At 42.2% G+C, this 25,197-nt stretch overlaps 1 protein-coding gene across 2 annotated transcripts in view; it reads right to left on the bottom strand.

Annotated features, from left to right (window-relative positions):
* LOC122808740 (brain-specific angiogenesis inhibitor 1-associated protein 2-like) overlaps positions 1-25,197 on the bottom strand; it is a 1,062,100-nt gene that overhangs the window by 394,688 nt on the left and 642,215 nt on the right. For both annotated transcript variants that reach the window (XM_044079751.1, XM_044079760.1), the window contains exon 8: positions 6,677-6,829. In XM_044079751.1, the coding sequence (XP_043935686.1) occupies positions 6,677-6,829 (153 nt within the window). The remainder of the gene's footprint in view (positions 1-6,676; positions 6,830-25,197) is intronic.

Here is a 25,197-nt window from a genome sequence, read left to right as displayed (position 1 = left end):
GCTGTGTATAGCGCATGGGAGTTTCATTCCCACGCTTACACAGTATATCAGTGCTCTGTGACGGGTGCTGTGTATAGCGCATGGGACATTCATTCTCACGCTTACACAGTATATCAGTGATGTGTGACATGTCCTGTGTATAGCGCATGGGACTTTCATTCCCATGCTTACACAGTATATCAGTGCTGTGTGACGGGTGCTGTGTATAGCACATGGGACTTTCATTCCCATGCTTACACAGTATATCAGTGCTGTGTGACGGGTGCTGTGTATAGCACATGGGACTTTCATTCCCACACTTGCACAGTATATCAGTGGTGTGTGACGGGTGCTATGTATAGCGCATGGGAGTTTCATTCCCACGCTTACACAGCATATCAGTGCTGTGTGACTTGTGCTGTGTATAGCGCATGGGATTTTCATTCCCACTCTTATACAGTATATCAGTGCTGTGTACAGTGCACTGTACTTTCATTCCCACGCTTACACAGTATATCGGTGCTGTGCATAGCACATGGGACTTTCATTCCCACACTTACACAGTATATCAGTGCTGTGTGATGGGTGCTGTGTATAGCGCATGGGACTTTCATTCCCACGCTTACACAGTATATCAGTGCTGTGTGACGGGTACTGTGTATAGCACATGGGACTTTCATTCCCACGCTTACACAGTATATCTGTGCTGTGTGACAGGTGCTGTGTATAGCGCATGGGACTTTCATTCCCCCGCTTACACAGTATATCAGTGCTGTGTGACGGGTGCTGTGTATAGCACATGGGACTTTCATTCCCACGCTTAGAAGTATATCAGTGCTGTGTGACGGGTGCTATGTATAGCGCATGGGACTTTCATTCCCACGCTTACACATTATATCGGTGCTGTGTGACGGGTGCTATGTATAGCGCATGGGAGTTTCATTCCCATGCTTACACAGTATATCAGTGCTGTGTGACGGGTGCTGTGTATAGCGCATGGGACTTCATTCCCACGCTTACACAGTATATCGGTGCTGTGTGACAGGTGCTGTGTATAGCGCATGGGACTTTCATTCCCACGCTTACACAGTATATCAGTGCTGTGTGACGGGTGCTGTGTATAGCACATGGGACTTTCATTCCCACGCTTACACAGTATATCGGTGCTGTGTATAGCGCATGGGACTTTCATTCCCACGCTTACACAGTATATCAGTGCTGTGTGACGGGTGCTGTGTATAGCACATGGGACTTTCATTCCCACGCTTACACAGTATATCAGTGCTGTGTGTCCGGTGCTGTGTATAGAAAGCAATGGACTGTATGGGAGAGTGGGGATGGAAATAAAAGGATAATCAGGTACGTTTGTCTAGTTTTTCATGATGTACCCGATTATACTGTTATTATTGTCTGTCGCATTTCTCTCGTTGGTTTGAAGTGTCTGGTTTTGCAAGTTTATTATTTTTTCTTTTTTTGTGTGTAAGTGAAGGCAAAGTGAAATTTTTATGGCAGATATTAATTGAAAAAAGTCCGGGTGACCGGACCATTTTCCACTGGTATATGAGCAGATTTACAACGGGCACGCTGGTTGGACTAACCAATCAGCGTGCTACTTTTTTGAATAATAATAGCCAGTAGTTCTATAATACGGAATAAGAAACATATTTCAGCCTGGGGTCCTTGCCTCTACCACAGATTCAGAGGTTTAAAAACTTTGAATGTGGTGAACCTTTCCTTGGAGTCATTACATTTACCATATGTCATCGTGGAATAGTCTGAAGTTTAGAATGGATTTAATTTTGTATAGTTCAACTTTGTGTCATTTGAAAGCACGACTCACTTTATTAAAAAAAAAATAATAAATTGTCATCTTAAGACACATGATCTCTACTAAAGACTGAAACTGGACATTTAGCCAGTGCTGTATCATGGAGGGATAAATCCTTAACTATACCTAGGTGACCCTGAGTTTGATTAGCTACTCTAGTGTCTAAGGTATTGACAGAGAGGGACAGGCATGTCCATCCCAGGGATGAATGCAGTTATGTAGGTACTCCCTGCGGATGATCCCAGGTAGAGGCCAGGGATGTACCATGGGGCAAGGTCCACAAAGGGAAAATGCCCTCAGACAATCCAGACAACTGCAAGGGGGTAGGTGAAGTCAGGCTTGGTCATAACCACCCTCCACTGCTGCAGAATAACAGATGATGTGAACGTCTGGGTGTGATTAGGAGAACTAGGTATACACAATGAGGGACAGGTTACCCCAATACAAACATAAAATGATTGACTTTAACAATTGGCTTAGTTTCTGGTGTCATTCCATGGGGATCCAGTACCTGACAGCCTGGGAAGATATGATCAACAGGCCACGATGCTTTGCCAGACATGGCCTGCATCTGTTTCACCTGGGCTTTAAGCTTCTGGCAAAGGCTCTTCCCTCCCCTATAGTGCCTTTTTTAGGAAAAGCGATGAGGTTACAACTACCAGCATAAAAATTTCAACAAGTCTTGCTGTTAAACGCTAGGACTCTAAACACAAGTTCATAGGTAGGTACTAGACTATCGGCCCAAGGGCCTACGTAAGCCTAGCCAACAAGGTTCCCTGGCTTACACCACCCAAGAAAGTTATTTTCCTGTGCCACTGGTTATTTTCCTGTACCACTGCCACATGAAAATGAACTCATTGCAAGCATTCCTAACCCTGGAGAATGCTGACATCTGTGAAGTCACAGAGACTTGGTTCAAGGCTGTGGAGAGCACTATCATACATTCAGACCCCAAAATGTGGACAGTAAAGCCAAAGGAGGTGGAATATACATTAAAGACATACACACCTCCAGGCTGGTCAAACAGTATGATGCACAGGAGACACTCCAGTGCAGTTAACCATTGACAAGACCCCTACTGAAATCATACCTAGCTACCGGCCCCCCAAATCTGACTCAAGATGCACAATCCACCTATTTGGACCTGTTTGAATCTATCAAGATTTAACCCTTTACCCTGATCCTGGGTGACTAACTTCCCAAACATAGACTGGAAGAATGTAACCTCCATGTTGGTAATGACCAGGTCCAGGATATTGCTGCCCCTGGTGGGGGTGTGGATAAGTTGATCCAAGGCGTTTGAATTTATGAATTCCAAAAAACGTTGAGCAAAAGCATTAGTGCATGAGTAGTTTTCCCAGTTGATGGTGAGGTATTGGAAACCTCCCAGTATTATGGTGTTGGCTTGTACCCTAATTTTCAAGTGTTTCAAGAAATGTGGAGTGGGACTCTTGGGGCATGGTGGGGGATCTGTAGCAAGTTACAGTTTGGATTGCGGTCTTGCCCAGAGTTAGTTGCACTTGGATAATCTCGGATGCGTTATGCTGAGCAACTAGCCTGGAGGTGTGGGTATCATTGATGAATATGGACACACCTCCACCTTTAGTGTTTCAATCCAGGTTAGGTGGCTGAATGGTGTGGTATGAATTATAGCCCGGTAATGCAGGGGCTGCTCTCTAGAGCCTTGAACCAGGTCTCAGTCACTGCACAGATGTCAATGTTCTCCATTTTTAGGAGTGCCTCGAGTGAGTGCATTTTGAGGTTTAGACTTCTAGCATTGAGTAGTATTACCCTCAGATTTTGCTTGCATGTACCTGTTATGGTGGTGGATTTGTCTTTTGAACCTTGCCTAAAAAAGGCACTATAGGGGTAGCAGGAGCCTTAGCCAGTATCCGGAATCCCAAGGGTGACAGATGCAGGCCATCGTGGTCTGTCAATCATGTCTTCCCAGGCAGACAGATACTGGATCTCGTTAGAATGGCACCAGAAGCTTAGCCAATTGCTGAAGTCAGTCATTTTGTCCTTGTACTGTGGTATCATTCTGGGTGATGGCAGGATGCTACTCAGGGCTAAGGTCATACCTGCCTGGGCTACATGGACAATGACAGAGTCATATTTGTACTTGTTGTGGAGTGACCTGAGTGCATGCATTACATGGCGGATCCTGGCACCTGGTAGGCAGCTGACTGTAACTTTATCCTTGTTCAGCCTGCTAAGTAGGACATCAGTATGCCTGACTGTAGAGTCTCCGATGACTAAAGTGTTTGGTACGTTGTTTTGCCTTAGGGGCTGTTTTTGGGTGGTACACTGGTGTTGTGAGCTATGTGTCATTTTGGTGGTAATTGGTGTTTGTTTGCATATCAGCTTCAGAGGTCCTTGTTTCTTGGGTAGGTTAATGTTAAGGGCCTCCACATGTGGGTTTCGTGTTACTATGTGTGGGTGTTGATGTTGTGGGTTCTGTTGGGCTATGTGTTGCTTGAGGTGTAGTGCAGATGTTTACCTTCTCCTCTTGACTGTCTAACACAGTCTTGGCTGGAGAGAGCTTTGCTTCCAGTTTAGCTATGTAATTGCATCTCTTGCAAGCTGTAGTATTTGGTGGTAGGTGGAGAGGGTTGTCTGTGTACATGAGGCAATTGCTATATTTCCCCAGTATGCCCAGATTCACTAGGTGGAGAGGAGAAATCACCGGAAGCTGACCCTTGGGCATGCATGGTTTGGCGCTTTTTTAGTAGAATAACTGTTTTCCTTACTTTGGCAAGGTACTTGCAGGTAAGGTTCTTTAGTGCTTACGATTAAATTTTAGTGCATGTATTAGTTTACGGCTTCTTTAGTGCTTTCTAGCTGTACTAGAGCAAGTGCTAGTCACAGGGATTCAGATTTTAGTTTTACTACTGAAAAAAACAGCAGCTCTAAGGGAAAATTTGAACAGCAGACTTTCTGGCACCAGGAATAGATTAACCCTAGCTGAGCCGCACTGCTGCAATTCTCTGCTGGACACCCCATGAGGATCAACCAAGGAATATACAAGCGCATACCCGGGCAAACACAGGTTTTAAAGTAGGAAGTTGAAAGGGATAGAAGCAGCCCAAAACGGCCAATAGTACAACAGACTACAGCTGGAAACCACTCCCCTAGTGATAGATAGGTTGTTCAGAGCTTACCACTGCCACTGATAGGCTGCATGACTACCCTCTATACCTGCAAGGTCTGGTCCACTCCCAACAAAAAACACAGTCCAGAAATCAGCAAATATGGGATCTGGACTATACTGGTTTAAGGAAAGGCGGGAATCGAGGAGGCAGATAGGATTTTTGTAGAAGATATATATATTTTTTTTTTTTTGAAGTAGGGAAGTAACAAAAGCAGAAACAAAATACACTTACAAAGCTATAAAAGGCTAGCGCACACGAGTGTGTAGCCTGTAACAGTAAAATACAATTTGAAACAAACGATCTGGCAAAGTGCAATGTGCAAATATGGCAGAAATGCAAGTAAATAGTTTAACACAGTTGTAAAACACTTACGACCAGGTGCGGCAACCAAACACAAGCAGAATACAGATCTTTTTATCAATTGAAGTCTCTCTCTCTCTCTCTCCTTTCTGCTGCTGCAGTTCTCTGCTGGATGCCCCACAAGGATCCACCGAGGAATATACAAGCACAAACCCAGGTTTTAAAGCGGGAATTTGAAATGGATAGAAGCAGCCTAAAATGCCCTATAGTACAACAGACTAAAGCTGGAAAGTACTCCCCTAGTGATAGATAGGTTGTTCAGAGCTTACCACTGCCACTGATAGGCTGCATGACTACCCTCTATCCCTGCAAGGTCTGGTCCACTCCCAACAAAAAACACAGTCCAGAAATCAGCAAATCTGGGATCTGGACTATACTGGTTTAAGGAAAGGCGGGAATCGAGGAGGCAGATAGGATTTTTGTAGAAGATAGGTTTTCCCTTATAAGGCCCATTATTGAGTACAACACACCTTTCGGTATGTACCTTGCAAAGCACATGCAGCAGCTGGAGAGACACAGAGGTTCCTCACCAGGAGTATCCAGGGTCTCAAACATCTACCATACACAGATAGGCTAAAATCCCTATCCCTCTACTCACTTTCATACAGACTCCTCAGAGGTGCCCTATATCTGGCATACAAGGCGATCACGGACCCCACCTTGATGGGACTGCTGCATATTCGCAAGTCAAGCTTCACTCGATTAACTCACATGTGTGGCCTCAACCTTATCTGTGACATCAACAAGACTTGTTGGCAGGACAGTTTGTGCCCCACAGACTCCCTCATCTATAGAATATACTCCCTCTCCACATCAAGCAGAGTACCTCTTTACCCCTTTTTAAGCACAACCTAGATAACTGGATGGAAAACAGAAAATATACCCCTGGGATTCCAACCATGTCCCTGCTGGACAGGGGCATTGGGTGCTGATTTGTCTAAACCTGGGCTAAACTCTTGACTAGGATTATAAGGGCCTCGGGGCCAATAGCCTAGTAACCTCCTATGATCCTGTGAGCACAGGAATGTGCTGATGGCTGGGGCTGCCCAGGAGGAGACAAAAAAAGGAGGAAAAAAAACCATGAAATTTGACAAGGATTATCAGAAGACATTCCTAACAGCTTGCACTTGGGTTACTGAAGAGTCACAGAGAACTTACTAAGGACTTTTCACTTTTAGTTCTTATACTATTAGTACACTGGTTTCAATTTATTTACCTTGAACAACGAACATATAGAGTAGCTTTTGAATACTTATTTTGGTCTTTGAAACCAGACAGTTACCTAACAGAGTAATTATTCTGTATTCAGCACTTTTTAGTCAACGGAGTATTCAAGTATTGAACAAAGAACACTTACCTTGCTGTGGTATGTGTTGAAGTGCTTTGAAACTGCACACTGTCGATCTACTAGGAAACAGTATCGCCGTCTCTCCTCAGTCAGGGCTGCCTTGTATCCTTCTGCAACAAACTGGTCCAGCTCTGTTTGCTTCCCGCTGATCAGTTCTACGTACTGGGGAAAAACAAAGACATGGCCCCCTACGTTACTGCATATATTCTCCTAATGAACATTACAGGCATTCTTATTTTAGAAGGAAGTTCTTGTTTTATTAACAGGCAAAGTACAACACAGCATAATGGTATATGCTAAGCTACGGAGTAATGATTCAATATGAGTTACTGACAACAATGAGAAATGAATACTTTACATTTCTGGGGCCATTGTTCCGCTGTGGCAACCTCTAATGGGGAAAAAGCCGAAAGAAGAAGTAGTACTGATCAAACAACATGTGTTCATCATTAAGCCCTTATGTATTTTTGTGTTTGTAAAAAATTCTAGGGTAATGCTACTGGAGGAAATGGAAGAAAAACATCTAGGTTTACATCTCACTGATGGAAGTGAGAAATTGTTCCTCACCCAACAAGTAGAAAACAAGGTTTAGTTTCCCATTCTGCTCAGTAAAGGTTTTTGTTTTTTTTTTAAGTAGAAACTCTGTTCAGCTATAACATGACACCAAATAGTTCTAGCATTCCATATATCAAATTGCAAACACCATAAAAGAAGATAAATGATAAATGATATACTCAGTCATAACAGTACATAATGAAAAAAAATGGGTTCCGGCGTGTAGCTCGCAGGACATTTCCCTGCGAGCTACATCGCCGAAACCAAACGGCTGCAGCAGCACTTTGCCGTAGTGCAATATGCCTGAAAAGCCTAGCCGCTGCAGCTGTATTCTATGGACGGGCAGAGACAGTTGTACCGGATGTGTACCACATTCCTTATTCACATTCAAGGAATGCATTTATTTAATTATTTATTTATTCTGTTGTCTGCCCGTCCATAGATTACAGCTGCAGCGGCTAGGCTTTTCAGCCATATTGCACTACAGCAAAGTGCTGCTGCAGCCGTTTGGTTTCGGCGATGTAGCTCGCAGGGAAATGTCTTGCGAGCTACACGCCGGAAACCAAAAAAACATATCATATCTTAAAAATAAAAATTATAACTTTCTTAATTTGCTGTTAAACTATATATGCAAAACATGAATCAAAAGAAGAGGGCTAGGAATAAAAAGCGTGACAAATAATAAAAACAGCATGCACGATACAACTACAGTTAATAAATATTGTTTTAAATATTAACTTGAAGTAGGAGTATCCAAGTTCATGGAAATGTTTGATAATAGATCTTGGAAACATACCCTCATATTTCTAACTGACCTATGTGCGTGGGAGTCTATATGGTATAAACTGTCAGGGGAGTCATTAACTTCCTTGGTGAAGTATCTCTCAGTATCTAAGAGAGCAACCCACTTACAGAAAGGGGAGATTTCCATGCTGAAGCTGAATAGGTTTTGACAACCAGTAATGCTTGAAGCAACCAAAGGAAACATTTTCATACGGGGGCGGGGGTAGGTGCTTACTGAAGACCTGCCCATAAAAGGGCTTTGGAGCAAATTAAACGCTAATTCCAAAACAAAGCTAACCATGATGTGAAATTCACCCGCAGTTTGCAAATTGGCGGGCAATGCCAAAACTTATGGACTACATCTAGGTTAGTTTATCTGCAAGCTTCACAGGTTATGGACAAGGCCAGACCTTTAATTATTGTCCTTTATGAATGAAAAGTATTGTTTTTACAAGGACTCCATATGGGCGGCTAATACCTTGGCCCTGTTTTGAGGGGTTTTGCACAGAATTTAGCAAAGTAGCAAGAATTACAGATATTATGCTGAAGCACCAAGCAGAACAGACAAAACATGTGAAATGCAACTGCTGACCTTTTTAAACATTAAATTAATAAAGGAAAATCCCCAACAGTATACTTATCTGACTGGAAGAAGGAGACACACTGGAAAAATGAACTGATTGATGGAATGCAATCATTTTTAGCACACATGAAGCACATCAGACTACTCAACTAAAAAGTACTGAAGATGGCAGTGACAGATGCCCATCTTATACCCTGGCATCCAGATGTCAATCTTCAGATGACCTTCAGCTAGAGATAATGCAAAGACTCTGAAAACTGGTAGAAATGGTGGAAAAAGCAAAAAGCACAAAAGTGATGGGTTAAATTGCAGAGGATCTATCTTGGTCAATAAACACCAGTCATATAGTAAAACAAGGCTCATCAATGTCTGCATTTTCTGAGGAGATGGAGATAGACACCTATGCTTTCCGGGTACCATAGAAAGTATCCTAACATGTAACTTTTCAGTGTGGTATCGGAGCTGCTCAGTTGCAGACCAAAAAGCCCTACAAAGGATAGTAAAAGTGGCAGAGAAGATAACGGGCCCCAAATGTCCAGCACTACCAGAGTTATACACAGCACGATGTCACAACAGACCTACAGAAATAATCAATGATCCTACACACCCTGCTTACAAACTGTTCACATGCTTGTCATCCAATAGAAGATATCACAGTGTGCACTGTAAAACGTCCAAGTTCAGAAACAGCTCCTTCCCTCAGGCAGTCACACTCTTGAACTCTGGCAATAATTTCAGGGAAGATGGACACTGACAAGATATGGGACAGCCAACGCTTTTGGTGCAAACAAATGAGAGACCGTTCAGATTCTAAACATTAACAATACATAGAAGGCAAAGAATGTGCAATATTACACTAACTAGATCTTTTTATTCAATGTGACAATCACACGATGCAATAGGAACTGCCGGCTAAAATTGGGCTAAAGAATTACTGTGAAGACTGTCCTAAAGTAAATATTGTGAATTTCCTCTCACCAGAAGCTCCCTCCAGAGGCTCCAGCCCTACCTCAAAAACCTAAGGAATACTTCCTGCAATTACCTCTGACTTTTCCCTGGAGCTGCCGGCTAAAATTGGGCTAAAGAATTACTGTGAAGACTGTTCTAAAGTAAATATTGTGAATTTCCTCTCACCAAAAGCTCCCATGCTTGTCATCCAATAGAAGATATCACAGCATGCACTGTAAAACATCCAAGTTCAGAAACAGCTCCTTCCCTCAGGCAGTCACACTCCTGAACTCTGGCAATAATTTCAGGGAAGCTGGACACTGACAAGATATGGGACAGCCAACGCTTTTGGTGCAAACAAATGAGAGACCGTTCAGATTCTAAACATTAACAATACATAGAAGGCAAAGAATGTGCAATATTACACTAACTAGATCTTTTTATTCAATGTGAGAATCACACGATACAATAGGAACTGCCGGCTAAAATTGGGCTAAAGAATTACTGTGAAGACTGTCCTAAAGTAAATATTGTGAATTTCCTCTCACCAAAAGCTCCCTCCAGAGGCTCCCGCCCTACCTCAAAAACCTAAGGAATACCTCCTGCAATTACCGCTGACATTTCCCTGGAGCTGCTGGCTAAAATTGGGCTAAAGAATTACTGTGAAGATGTCCTTAAGTAAATATTGTGAATGTAGGTAGCCTTAAACCAACTACTGTCTTTGTAACTACCCACTTAATAACTCTTATATTTTTCTTTAACTTCCATTGTAAGCGATTCAGCAGCCTATCGCGGACCAAATGAAAATACTCCCCCCACCAGGTCAACTGAGTCCTAAATATTTCTCTCAGTGAAGGTTAGGTGTCCCGCACCCCTTTCCTGCCTGCTTTCTTCTCTTTCACCACTAGGTGGCAGCACCTACCAACCATAATACGGTACTACTTTTATCTTACTTGGCTCCTCTCCTATGAAGCTGTCTAAATAACTTAAAGAGCCGGTATTATCACTGTTCATAACCTAGTAATTTACCACCCCCGTACAAAACTCCATAACTAAATTGAACTCAATTATTTTCTTTCCTGAAAGTTATTTCTCCTTACCTAATTTTACATCTACTATACCTGCTTACCTTTCTATCTCATTTGCAGTGGCTGATACTTTTTCTGCTGCTGGTTTTTTCTTTCTGTTCTTAGCCTCCAGTTATCCTCTCTGCCCACTAATCTATTCCCTGCCTCTCTATCCCTCTGACCTCCCCAGTTTTTATCCCCTCCCTCTCTATCACCTGCCCTCCCCTAAGTCTACTTATAGTGGTCATGCTCTGTGGTGGCACTTTTTAAAAAGGAAAAGGAATGCCCCTGTGCTGGTCCCTGTGGTAGTGCTGCTCGTTTTTGCCTCCTGGTAAGTTTGGAACATTGTGGTTACCATGTTTTACTTAAAATTCATATCATGTAAGCTTGTTTGAACTACTTATATACTCTTATTTCAAAGGCTTTGACATTGTTTATAGCTATCTACAGTTTTGTGTGTTTATAATAGCATTAGCCACTAAACTGTTTGTGATACATTCTTGCATTCGCATTTCGCTCACAGAACAGTGACTTTTGGTCCCTTTGCATAACCTTTTTCTCCCAATTGCTAGAATAACGCTAACGTTATCTTGTACGCCATCAAAAAGGCGGTGCAATGACATAGGACTGAACAAACTCTAATTGAAGGTGTTTGCTATGTTCGCTCTCCCTAACAGTCCATATTTCCCTACACGTGGACCTAATTTCACAGCGTTTTTGTAGTCCAACAAATAAGGAACTTTTCCAATGCCTGGTGTTTGTTTACCTTCCAAAGGCATTGTGAATTAGGCTTGCTTACTCTACCTATCCCTCTTATTATATTTAATCACTGTGTGATTCCATTCCTGACTTCTTCCTTTAGCGATATAAGCTATCCATGCTGAGCACGCTAAGAATGCCACCAAAGTGGGTCGTAACATGCGTGCAAGTACTCACACATGTTGAGTGCAGTGGTACTTGCTCGCAACTCATCCCTCTGGCCAGCATTCAAAACAACTCACCTAAAACGGATTTTTAGAGCTCGAACTACTTACAGGGTACTCTCAGGTATTGCATATGGCTCAGTTTGGGTTTATCTCCACTTTCAATGCTTAGTAAGCCTTAGCCATAGCTCAGGCACAACACAGCCTCCCTCAGAATCCCTTTTATGGTTCACTTAGGTAGCGCATATTGTTCCGCTTGGTTATACATTCAGTCTTAATGCTTAGATAGCCTTGGCATATTACAATATTCTAGCTTGTTCTCTGTTATGCTATGTTTTATTTTTGGTGCTGTGCATTGCCTCTTAATTGCTTTTGTAAGTACTTTATCTGCCTGTAACTGCTTAATCAAGTGCTCTATCTACCTGACAAAGGGAAAAGGCATTATCATGTTCAGATACCATTTTGATATTTCTAGGTCGTGTTAATGACCTTTTAGATATGACTAGGTAGTGCTTAAGACTGTGTTTTGGTATTTCTATGCTATTCTTGATGTCTAGACAGCCTTGGCAGAATATAATGTCCTAGCTTTCTTTGTAAAGTCAACTCCAGTTATAAGGTGCTCTGTATTATCATTTAAATAACCTGGCTAAGCAGATTATTTGCCTGTATTTGCTTTATTATTGCTATATATGACTTAATAATATTCCTTTGTCTCTTGGTTCGCTACTTCTGTTAATTCCCCTATCCTCTTTACCTGATTGGGGTACTGTTGTAGAGATGTTTTTTGTAGAGTGACTGTATTATTTAACCCTGTATCAGTTCATAATTTAAACTGCAATATCCAATTACTGTACCTCTGCTGCCTTTTACTACTACTCTCCTACACTGCTCTCCCTTTATATTTTCCCTCCTTCTATGTCTATTCCTTGAGCTCTCTATCTTCCTTAAACTCTACCTTTATATTTTCCCTCCTTCTATGTCTATTCCTTGAGCTCTCTATCTTCCTACTATACTACCTCTACATCTATCCCTTAAGCTCTGTATTACTTATTACACTACTTGCATGCTTCTCCTCCTCTCCTGAATATCCCCTTGTACTCCTTCCTCTATTCACCTACAACTATAACCTTCTATAGAACCTAATCCTAGACTGTCTCTCCTCTCATTTTACAGTTCCCCTCACCAGAAGCTACCTCCAGAAGCTCCCGCCCTACCTCAAAAACCTAAGGAATACCTCCTGCAATTACCTCTGACATTTCCCTGGAGCTGCCGGCTAAAATTGGGCTAAAGAATTACTGTGAAGACTGTCCTAAAGTAAATATTGTGAATGTAGGTAGCCTTAAACCAACTACTGTCTTTGTAACTACCCACTTAATAACTCTTATATTTTTCTTTAACTTCCCTTGTAAGCGATTCAGCAGCCTACCGCGGACCAAATGAAAATACTCCCCCCACCAGGTCAACTGAGTCCTAAATATTTCTCTCAGTGAAGGTTAGGTGTCCCGCACCCCTTTCCTGCCTGCTTTCTTCTCTTTCACCACTAGGTGGCAGCACCTACCAGCCATAATACGGTACTACTTTTATCTTACTTGGCTCCTCTCCTATGAAGCTGTCTAAATAACTTAAAGAGCCGGTATTATCACTGTTAATAACCTAGTAATTTACCCCCCGTACAAAACTCCATAACTAAATTGAGCTCATTATTTTCATTCCTGAAAGTTATTTCTCCTTACCTAATATTACATCTACTATACCTGCTTACCTTTCTATCTCATTTGCAGTGGCTGATACTTTTTCTGCTGCTGTTTTTTTTCTTTCTGTTCTTCCCCGCTCCGTTCGCCCTGCGGGCTCACTCCACTCCCCTACCCTACCCCCAATTCCCACCCACCCCACTACTTCTACACTTATACCCACATAGCCACTCCTACTTCCTCTCCAACTACTAAACTCCACCCCTTCCTCCTCCTATCCCTTCCCCTTCACATCTTCCTTTCATCACCAATCCCACTTCGTCCTTAACCTAAGTCAATTCACCACATATCCCACTTCTTCCTTAGTGTTAACTATATAATTCTCAAAGAACCTAAACATGTCTTCGAACTATACATCCTTCTCAATTCAACTACTTCTCTTACTGAACATAACCTTCATCTACTACCTTACCCAGCCTAACACCTTAACTCACATCCCACTCCTTCACACAACCTGCTCTCTCAACACACCTCACTCCTACACACTCATATCAATATCTCCTACACTTTATCCCATCAACCACAATCTATGCTTTCATTACAAGCTTATCTCACCTTACAAAACCTCTACTACCACTCTACCCACCATATCCCCCACCCACCATACCCCCCAGAACTCCTTCTACACACATTACTTATGAAAAAAACCCAAACACCTCTACTACATAAGGCAACTTCTAACATCCCTACTATTATCTGGGGATATGCACCCTAACCCAGGCCCAAACATCCCCTCCTCTACATCTAAATCCATCCTACTAGCATCCCTCAATGCACAAAGCTTAGCTAACAAAATTCCAAACTTACAAGCCTAGCTACACCATAACAAACCAGACATCTTAGCCATATCTGAAACCTGGTTAAAACCTCATATAAAAGATGTGGAGACAGTACCACCTAACTACTCCATTATCAGAGCAGACAGTGCCCCAAAAAAAGGTGGTGGAGTAGCTCTTCTCTACTCATCCTCTCTATGCATTACTCCCTACAATAAAGCTATTCCCCAATTCAACAACACAGAATTAATACTAGCTCAACTTCGATTAAATAAACACAAAAATATATGCATAGCCTCCCTTTACATTCCCCCTGGCAAAAATATCTCTGTACTTGAAGATATCCTCTCCTGGTTTTCTACCAATATCTCTAATGAAACCATCATCATGGGAGACACCAACATTAATTGGTCCTCCATTCAGTCCCCTACCCCCTCCCTTAACATCAACCTGTATAACTACTCTCAACTCATCAACTCCACTACTAGGCTTTCTAAAGACTTCACTAATGGCAGTATTCTAGACTGGATCTTAGTCTCTCACCCCCACTACTACCCTGAAAGTGGAACTCTTCCTGACTCCCTTAGTGACAACCTTCCCATCTTTGCTAGACGTCTTCCTTCTCCCTTACAAGTTACCCATAATTACGTGACTTACAGAAACAAAAAAAACTTCAACCCAGAAGCCTTCTCTGACTCCCTAAAATCACTTAACTGGCACCCCTTAAAAACCCCTAGAAAATGCTATTGCTCACTTTAATTCTACTTTCCTAAATCTTTTAGATACTCATGCTCCCTTAAATACCAGAAGAATAAAAAACAAAACTACCCCCGGCTAACAAAAAGCACATTAACAACCATGCGACTTAGAGACAAAGCCTGGGCACGCTATCAAAAGCACAAATCTCCCACTACCCTCAATGAGTACAAAACTCTTCGAAACACAGTTAAAAAGCTTATCACAGCAGACCGTCAAAACTTCTTCTCCTCACTTCAAAGTAAACATAAAACCGACCCACAAAAATTCTGGAAAGGTATAACCACCCTCTTAAAACCTGGTATAACTGAAAACCCAATCCCTAGCCCAAATGTACAAGACAATGATCTTGCCACCCAATTTAACTCTTTTTTCATTGACTGTATTTCCAAACTAACCTCTTCCTTCTCTAACAACTATCCACCTCCTACTTCCACTTGTCCTCTCCCAACACCCCCCCATCTCCACTCTATCATTCTATAACCTCTCAACCTACAACCTCACAACCCCCTACATTCTCCCTGAAACCAATCCCTACTTCTACCATAAAAAACTCCTACAAAGGCTAAAACCATGCGCCAATGCCCCCGATAACATTCCCTCATATTTCCTCTGCATAGCTGCTGAAGCCATCGCCCTCCCAATCAGTATCCTAATCAACCGCTCTATACAAGAAGGTCTTGTTCCACAACTCTGGAAAAGGCTTTTATCATTCCCCTTCACAAAGGAGGTAATAATACTAACATCACCAACTTCTGGCCCATCGCCATCCTCTCTCCTATTTCAAAAATTCTAGAGAAATGCATCCATCTCCAACTCCTTCCCTATCTATTAGACAACAACCTACTAACTCCTACTCAACATGGATTCCGACCCAATCATAGCACTATGATGGCCCTCCTATCATTCCTTGAAACTGTGAATAAAGCTAGAGATTCTGGTCTCACTGTATCTACCATCCTACTCGATCTCTCTAAGGCCTTTGACACTATCTCCCATAACCTACTACTTACTAAACTTTCTAAGCTAAACCTATCACCTTCGACTCTCAATTGGTGAAATAGAGTGCAGGAATTTTAAATGCGTAGGAAGTGGATATGGAAACCAACTTAATCCCAAAGGTAAGAAGAGTTTATAACACTGACTTCTACCCTAGCATAATGCAGGACTGCCCTATGATTCACCGCAAAGAGGTGTGACAGTAGAAAAGTTTTAGAATGCGCATCAGTTAGGAATCCTTAAACCTGACAATTGAGTAAGACAGTTTTGAATGGAACTGACAGCTCTTGCTCTACCTTATAGATAGGTTCATTTTTTATAGATAGGTTTGTAGATTAGTACTAGGCTAACTGACTTGGTGGGCCATTTTAAGTCTAGCCAATTACCCCATGTGAGAACCAAACCTTGTACTTTGAATTTGTAAGGTAAACACCTTAACCATTACTCCAACCTCCCAACCCTCCATTCTACAAATAATTATTTAACAACTTAATTGTCCTTTTCAGGCTTGGGTGAGAGGCTGGAGTAGGTGGTGACAACATGTTCTTGACTGCTGCTATATGGCTCATTAAACAAAGATGCAAATAATGCCACAAATGTATACAAAAATAGACTTTATCCCAAATACATCTAAGGTTAACTCTGAGAACTTTTGATATGTCAGAGTGTAACTTAACATCTATGTAACATGGAAAAGAAAAAAGAATTAGAATAATTAAAGAAAATAAAAGTATACTTGTCTCTTAAAGATCTAGCAGCCTGGTTTGTGAGGAAAATGTCAAGGTTCAAGCCAGATAGAGCTTCAAAGTCCACTAAAAACTGATAAAACTTAGGTATACATATATATTCATAGACTGTTACTAGGCTAATGACCTGGGGGGGGGGGGGGCTTTCTAAGCCTAGCCACGTTTTACAAAAGAATAATGATGTCCTGTATCCAAACAGGACACTGAGGGTCAAGCATTTATAAGTTACTTCTGCCCATAAGGAACATAGGTGCCAGGGCTGGTGTAAATTTCTTATTCCCCATCCACTGGTATAGGTTGTGCATAAACTGAGTAATAGACAATCTCAGCTCCAAATGAATGGGAAGGCTGTTCTATAGGAGAGGCAGTCTCTAACACACATATCTGTCTCTCCAGCATGTTCTGTTTAAGTCACAGACAAAATTCAGGTCCCTAGAAGTTGAATTTCTGGTACGCTGTGACTTATGAATATGCAGGGAATTAAGTGTAGGGTTTGTGGATACCTTTAAACCAGGCACAGACCACCTCTCAGCAATCTGTAGGAGACTGAGTAGATGAAAAGGGCCTTAAGGCGCTCTGCATAAGGCAGGTTGGTTACACCTTGTATTCTTTTTGCAGGGAACCTCTGAGTTCACTCTAGTTTCTGCACATGCCTGGTCAGGTACATACTGAAGGGACGTTGTACTCTATGACTGGTCTGACAAGAGCAGAGTATAGTGGGATAATGACTTCTTTGGACCTAGACACCATGCCTTTAATTATAACATGCACAACTTAAAAGGATTTCCTCACCACTGTGGCCATGTAGTGTTTCAAGTTAAGGCTACAGTCTACATGCATACCCAGATCCCTACCCACCGGATCATCTCTTAGGGCTGTATTATCAACACAGTAATTAGCCAGGGTGATTGACATCCCAACCAGTACAATTATGCATTTTTTAAAAATGAGTTTAAGACCATGGCTTTGGCACCATTTGTTAGTCAGAGATAGGCCTTCTTAAAGAATGGTAGTGTCTGCAGGGGAGTCAATGATAACCCCCAGCTTGCAATCATTTGCAAACTTAGTCAGGGATAAACCTTCAGCATTTGTTTCCATCTCAGAGATTCATGCTAAAAAGGAGCAGGCCCAGTAATAAGCCCTGTGGGACTCTGCTAGTGACTGGCCTCTCAGTGGAGATGGTCTCACCTATTTTGACCTCCTGGGTCTTACCAGTAAGCCAGTTGGCTATACAATGGGTGATAAAAGGGTTTACCCCTAAATTAGTGAGCTTGTCTATAATGCCTGAGTCGGGTATTGTATCAGAAGTCTTGGCCAGGTAGAGGTAAGCTGTGTGTACAGTGACCATCTCAAAAAAGTCCACAAGGTTGTCCACCAGGTTTAATAGGCATGATCTTCCTCTGACAAAGCCGAACTGTAATGTGTCCAGCATTTGCAGGTTACCCATGTCCTCATTTATCATGCCCATGAAGATTCTTTCCATGGCCTTACATATGAGACTGGTCAGACTTATGTGTCTGTAGTTACATGGAACAGTGGTTGTACCGCCTTTATACAGGGGAATGACTGTAGCCATCTTAATTTCCTTGGGCACAAAACCTGACTAAAGGCTCCAGTTGAAAAGTGATTCAATTGGACTAGAGTGGTCATTTTTCATTCTAATTATTAAACATCCCAGGATGTTACCGGGACACATCAATGCAGTGTTTCTGGCCTTGGAAAACGCATTGATGACCTGTTCCCTTCTACTGGTTGGGGGGATAGTAGTATGCAGTATATCCATTGGACTATCAAGGGAGTTTGGGAGAGAAATTTGAGGTGAACCTGTCAGCCAAAAGGTTGGCAATGGCCTCTGGTTCAGTGTGGGTGATGCCATTTACATTAAGTTTTGTGCATTATTGCGTATTTACCCTGAGGTTACAGACAAAGCTGTAGAAAGCTTTGTCATTGTCCTTTGCCTCAGCATCTCGTTTTTCTTCAAAGTCAACCTCTGAAGAATTAATTAACCCTCTTAGCTGCCTGTTTAGATTGGTCAGGGGCTTTTAGTATGCATGGCTTTGTTCCTGCTATGTTTGGCCAAGATTGTTGTTCTTTTGTTGTACAAAAGATTGACATTGTGATTCCACCAGGGTGGCTTGTCTTTTGAGTTTGTCTTATTCTTAACACAAGTGGGCTCAGCTCACTCTATACAGCTATCAATATGGCTGTACAGAGAGTTTGTAAATAGCTCAGTATATGCTATGGTGCTTACTGCATTTGGGGGTGCTTGGAATTTAGCTAAGGTGTCACTTAGAAGAGAGAGGTTAGCCTTAGAAAAGTTCCTAAAGGTTTTTGGTTTTACTGCATCCCCATTTTTAATTTTTATTTCCAGCAATACTGCCTTACGGTCAGATCTGACTAGCAAAGATATTACATTGTGTGAGGGACATCAGTCCCCATGTTTGTGAGGGGTCTATATTATAACATCGAAGTCTACAAACTTCAAATCTTATAATATCGAACCCAGTAGAGCGAACACTTGAAATAGCGAAGCTGCAGAACACCGAATGGTTTCCCAGGGAAAGTATTCAGTGGGCTGTTTCTGCAGCTTCGCTATTTCCTCAACTATGGAGCGAAGGTTACGGACTGGGTAAGGTAAGTGTGCGAATGAAGGTGAGTGTGCGATTGGGCATGGGTTAGGTGAGTTAGGGTTAGGGCGCGGGTCAGGTAAATGTGCGATTGTGTGGACATGAGGGGTAGGGTAGGGCAGGTGAGTTAGGGTTAAGGAGCGGGTAAGGTGAGTGTGCAATAGTTAGGGACCTTAGGGTTAGGGCTGGGTTAAGGTAAGTGGGTAGCTAGTGGTGTATGTCTGGTTTAGTGTAGGGTTTTGTGAAGTAAATGTGTGCGGATTATTTATTTTGGTGTGCTTGAGTTGTGTGCATGTTTGTCGGAACAGCAAATTTTTTCCCTGGGAAAAAATTTGCTATTCTGACTGTTTGGTTTTCTGGTGTTTCGATTGAATGGGTTCGATATTATAACATTTTAAGTTTTTAGACTTCGATGTTATAATATAGACCCATTTATGAGTACAAGGTCAAGGATGTTTGTACCCTGGTAGGAAGGAGAAAGGACCAACTGTTTCAAGATGTTGATATTAATAAAGTTGAGGGATCACTGGGCTTGTGCATTAGAAGTGGTGTAGGATTCCCAATCTACAGAAGGGTAGTTGAGATTCCCCCAATGAATATCATTTTGGGTTGAACAGTGAGGGACTCTAGTACACTGACATAGGTAGTATGGGTTTCCTGGGACATGGGAGGGGGACCTGTATATTGGAAGGATATGGTACGAGACCCTGTTTGTCATGAGCTGCACATGTATATTCCAGTGAGCTAGTCTTCCACTTTAACTAGTCTAGATGTGAGGTTGGTTTAAATCTAGACTGTCACTCTTCCATCTTTACTTCTCTCCTGTGGAGTAGCTGGCGAAAAGGTATGAAAAACATTAGAGCATTGCATTGCTGAGGTACTCTCAGTGACGTTAAACCACGTCTCCATTACTACACAGACATCTACAATCTCCAGGAAGAGAAGTACTGCAGGGAGTAGAGTTTCTTGTTAAGACTTCCAGCATTGAGCAGTACCACCTTCATATATTCCTTCATAGGTTCAGTTAAGTTGGGAAGTTTACCAGTTTGGTATTACCTAAAAAAGGCATTATGAGAGTGGAAAAGGTCTTTTCCAATATCCAAATGCCTAGAGGGGATAAGTGGTGCAGACTATCCCTGACAAAGCAGTGTGGTCTGTCAACCATGCCCTCCTAGGCCATCAAATACTGTACCCCTTGGATTGACACTAAAAGCTAAGCCAATTATTTAAATCAATCATTTTCTGTTGGTAAAGTGGCATCATCCTTGGAGAAGGATGCTGCTCAGTTCTAGGCTCATACCTGCCTGAGACACAATCAGCGAGCTTGATGATGTCTTGCTTTATATAGTCAAGGGAGGTATGTCTTGGGTCATTAACACCCACATGGAGCATGACAGAGTCATACTGGTAGCTGTGGTTCAATGACATGAGTGCCTGTGTGACTTGACAGATAATAGTCCCAGAAAGGCAGGTAACTGTGACTCTCTCCTTTCCGTTTGGTGAGGGAGACATTGGTGTGCTTCACTACAGAATTACCAATGACCAGGAAATTTAGCTTAGTGCTGGTCTGTTTTAAGGGTTTAGCAGTACAGCCATTGGAAAGTGTCCTTGCCAGGTTTAGTAATAAACACTATAACACAGAAAGTGGAGAAAAGTTAATGGATTGAGAAGTCTAAAAATAGTGAAATAAACTAAGTAAGGGCAGAGTTAAGAGATTCCTCAAAGTATTAAAAGGTTGTACATTTACGTGTTCAGTAAAGGCTGGTTGTGGTGATGCTTTGTTCATGTGGAGGCAGAAGCTAAATGCATCTGAAGATGAATACAGCAGCAAAGAGAGAGATACTGTACAGGACAGAGCTCTGCAAGCAACTGGATGGCATAATGATTAAGGTGATTACCTTACAGACACAAGGTGCAGCGTTTGATTCTCACATGGGATAATTGGCTAGGCTTAAAAAACCCACAAGTGTAGTTAGGCTAGTAATAATCTATGAACCTATGAACAGTGGAGGTAGCAATCAGGTCAATGCTACAGGAGCTGTAGGAATTTCACATTAAACTTTGCAATTATTTTACTGATATCTGTCTGGTGATTTGGTAAAAAAAAAAAAAGAATAAACATATTAATACTGACAGCACCACAGAACAATGTGAAGCTGTTAGCTGTAATAATGCCTGTTGATTTTGTCCTCATGAACATTTCTCCCATTAAAACCAGCCTACTTGTTACACCCTCCATAATCAGACCTGACCATCTTGCTATGGTCTTATCTATGGAAGCCTATTTTCTGTCACTGATAAGTCCTCTATATTCAGGGATTACTCCAAGACCAATTTTTTAATAGTTACTGACCTTATCGGCAATCACTCTGTCTTAGATATAAGCATTGGGGCATTATTACCAGTCTGGACCAAGTATAAAGGCAAACCAATGTGGTGTAAACATAATAGCAAGTTTAAAACTAAATCCATACTGTGGAAGTACTGCATCAACAACTATAATAAAAAGAAAAAACTCCTGGTCATCTTTACAACACGTCCACTTCATCATTATAAAACAGATTTAAAAATGGTAATTACGTCTGTGAAAACTATCATTAGGACATGTAAGGCCAGCTATGGAATTAGAATTGTAACTAATTCAAAAGATAACCATAGTGCCTTCTTCAAATATATCAGGAATATTAGAAAGAATTTACAATTCTGTACTGAACTTCTTTCAAATGGTATCTCCTTCTCTGATCAGAAGGACATAGTTAATATTCTTACAGACACATTAAAAATATTAATTCTATGGGTCCTGGCAATATCCCTGGATACTTGCTAAGAAGTGTAAAGTTACAGGTAGAGAAACGCCTCCATCCTCTCTCCAGCTCCAGTCTCTCTGCTAGTTATGTCCCAGAGGAGTGCAGAGTGGCAGTTGTGGTGCCTTTGCAAAAATGTTGTCCCTGAACTGACCAGAAATGACAGGCCTATTAGTCTCACTGGTATTATTTGCAAGGCACTGGAATGTATTAGAGCTCAGCAAGCAAATAATGGCATTGGTGACCTTACATCCCATGATACACATCAGTTCAGCTTTGTAAAAGGCAACTATTATCTGCTCAACCTGAATGAGTTTTTTGAAAAGTTTGATGATGCCAAAGATAAGCGGAACATAGTGCACACTGTTTATCTAAACCTTGCCAAGGCCTTTCACACTATTCGCCATGCCAGGATTATTGACAAACTCTCCCAACTCAACATTAACCCCCACATAGTTTGGTGGATTGGCAACTGCCTGTCTAGCAAATGACATACTGTTAAGGTTGTAGGTATTTATGCTAGTCAAAAAAGTGTCAATAGTCGTATCCCACAGGCCTCTGTCCTGGGTCTCCTTCTCTTTGGTATACATTTCTGTGACATAAAATCTGATACACAAAGGACTTCACCACAGGCCTCTGTCCTGGGTCCCCTTCTCTTTGGTATATATTTCTGTGACATAAAAGCTGATATCAAAGGACTTCACCACAGGCCTCTGTCCTGGATCCCCTTCTCTTTGGTATATATTTCTGTGACATAAAAGCTGATATCAAAGGACTTCAGCTAACCAAGGCTGCTGAACATTGCAAACTAGGAGAGCTTGTCATATCCCAGTCTAATACTCAAATTCTTCAGCAAGAACTGGAGCAAACAAATGCTTGGTACATTAATTATGGGCCTTAACACCACAAAATGCAGCACAGTTTCTATTGGTAAATCCAGTGTCATTACTGCTTACCATATAGATTACATTGCACTTTATGACACAGTCATTAGAAACATGGGTACATATGTTGAGAAGAGATGATCCTTTCATAGGATCACAGGAAGTTACCAGGCTATTGGCCCTGATGCCCTTACAAGCCTAGCCAAGAATTTAGCCCATGTTCTGACAAGTCAAAACCCAATGCCCCTGTCCAGCAGGGATACAGGTTGAATCCCAGGGGTGTATTTTCTGTTCCCCATCAAGTTATCCAGATTGCGCTTAAAAAAGGGTTAATGAGGTACTCTGCTTGATACAGAGAGGGAGCCTATTTCACAGAAGGGGGAGTCTCTGGGACACAAATCTGTCCCACCAACAAGTCCTGTTGATGTCACGACCAGGTTGAGGTTGCTCGTGTGGGTTACTGAAGTGGTGCTTGACTTGCGGATATGCAGCAGTCCCATCACGGTGGGGTCTGAGATTGCTTTGTATGCCAGACAGAGGTCACCCCTGAGGAGTCTGTAGGAGACTAAGTAGAGGGACAGGGCGTTTAGCCTGTCTGTGTAGGGTAGGTGTTTGAGGCCCTGGATTCTCCTGGTGAGGAACCTCTGTGGTCTCTCCAACTGCTGCATGTGCTTTGTGAGGTACATGCAGAAAGGGGCATTGTACTCAATATTGGGCCTTATAAGGGAAGAATACAGGTATGTTATGACCTCCTTGTCTCTGGATGAGATACCCTTACTAATGAGGTGGGCCATGTAGAAAGCTTTCCACATAAGGGAGGCAATATGGTGATCAATAGTCAGTTTGCTATCAACCTGGATGCCCAAGTCCTTCACGGCTGATTGCGTGCTTAGGACCTTGTTATTAATGTGATAATTTGAGGGGATGCCACTCTCTCCAATGGGGATGATGATGCATTTTTTGGCATTCAGTTTGAGGTCATGTTTTCCTGCACCAGTCATTTGTTTGGGTGAGACCCTCTTGGAGAATGTCCTCATCACTAGAGGAATTGATGACAGCACTCAGCTTGCAGTCATCTTCAAACTTTGTCAGCCACAGCACACTGGTTTTCACCTGCACCTCAGAAAATTATATCCCAAACAACAGAGGTCCCAAAACCGATCCCTGGGGTATACCACTAGTTACAGGTCTACTGCTTGAGGTTGCTTCCCCTATTTTGACTAGGTGGGTTCTATTAGTGAGCCAGTTTGCTACCCATCTGGTAACATACAGATTGATGCCTAGTTGAGAGAGTTTATCTATTATACCTGAGTGAGGAATACTATCAAAGGCTTTGGCCAGGTCAAGGTAAGCAGTGTGCACTATCTTCCACTCATCCATGGCTTTGGTGACTGTCTCAAAGAAGTCGACCAAATTTAACAGGCATGACCTCCCCTTGACAAAACCAAACTGTGTGTGATTGAGTATTTGGAGGTTGCCAATGTCCTTGTTAATGAGGTCCATGATAATCCATTCCATGGCTTTGCAGATCAGGCTAGTTAGGCTGAGGGGTGTTTAATTTCCTGGATCAGTGGATGCTCTACCTTTGTGCAAAGGGATGACAGTGGCTGTCCTCCACTCGGCTGGGATGAAGATGGTACTCAGGCTTTGCCTGAAAAGGGTGCCTAATGGTGTTGCAAATTCCTGCCTGAGTTCATGTTGTATGCAGCCTGGGATGTTATCAGGTCCCATTGAGGCTGCATTTTTTGACTTTGAGAGGGCAGTGATGACTTGCTCCCTAGAGATAAGAGGAGGGGGCAGGTGCTCGGGATGTCCTGATTTACTGATGTGGGATAAAGTCATGACGTTTTCACTGAACATGTCTGCCAGTAGGTTGGCTATATCTACAGGGTTTGTGTATGTGGTATCCTTGACTACCAGTTCAGAGCAGATCTGAGTGCTTCCTTTGAGATTGTGGACATATGCAAAGAAGGCATTATGATTGTCTTTAGCAGATGCGGCCAGTTTGGCCTCAAAGTTTACTTTGGAGGATTTCACTAGTGCTCTTATTTGCTTATTCAGACTAAGGAGAGATTGCTTCCAATTAGACATCTGCTCCTACTTGGTCCTGGACACCATTTTTTTCACTTTTATTTTAGAGTTTATTTACTGCAGATGTCCACCAGACAGGTTTACTCTTCCTTGAGGAGGATGACTTTGTCCTGTCAGGTACTGCTGATTCTATGCAGCTATATAAATGCTCATATAGTACTTTGGTGTAGGTTTGGACATATGTGCCAGTTTCTATGCAGGAGGAGGGGGCTGTGAAACAGTTTATACCTTACCTCA

This window comes from Protopterus annectens, chromosome 1.part1 (genome assembly GCF_019279795.1).
Source record: "Protopterus annectens isolate FY-2018-M chromosome 1.part1, PAN1.0, whole genome shotgun sequence".
In the NCBI taxonomy this organism is placed as follows: Eukaryota; Metazoa; Chordata; order Ceratodontiformes; family Protopteridae; genus Protopterus; species Protopterus annectens.
This window is presented reverse-complemented; position numbering and strand designations above follow the sequence as displayed.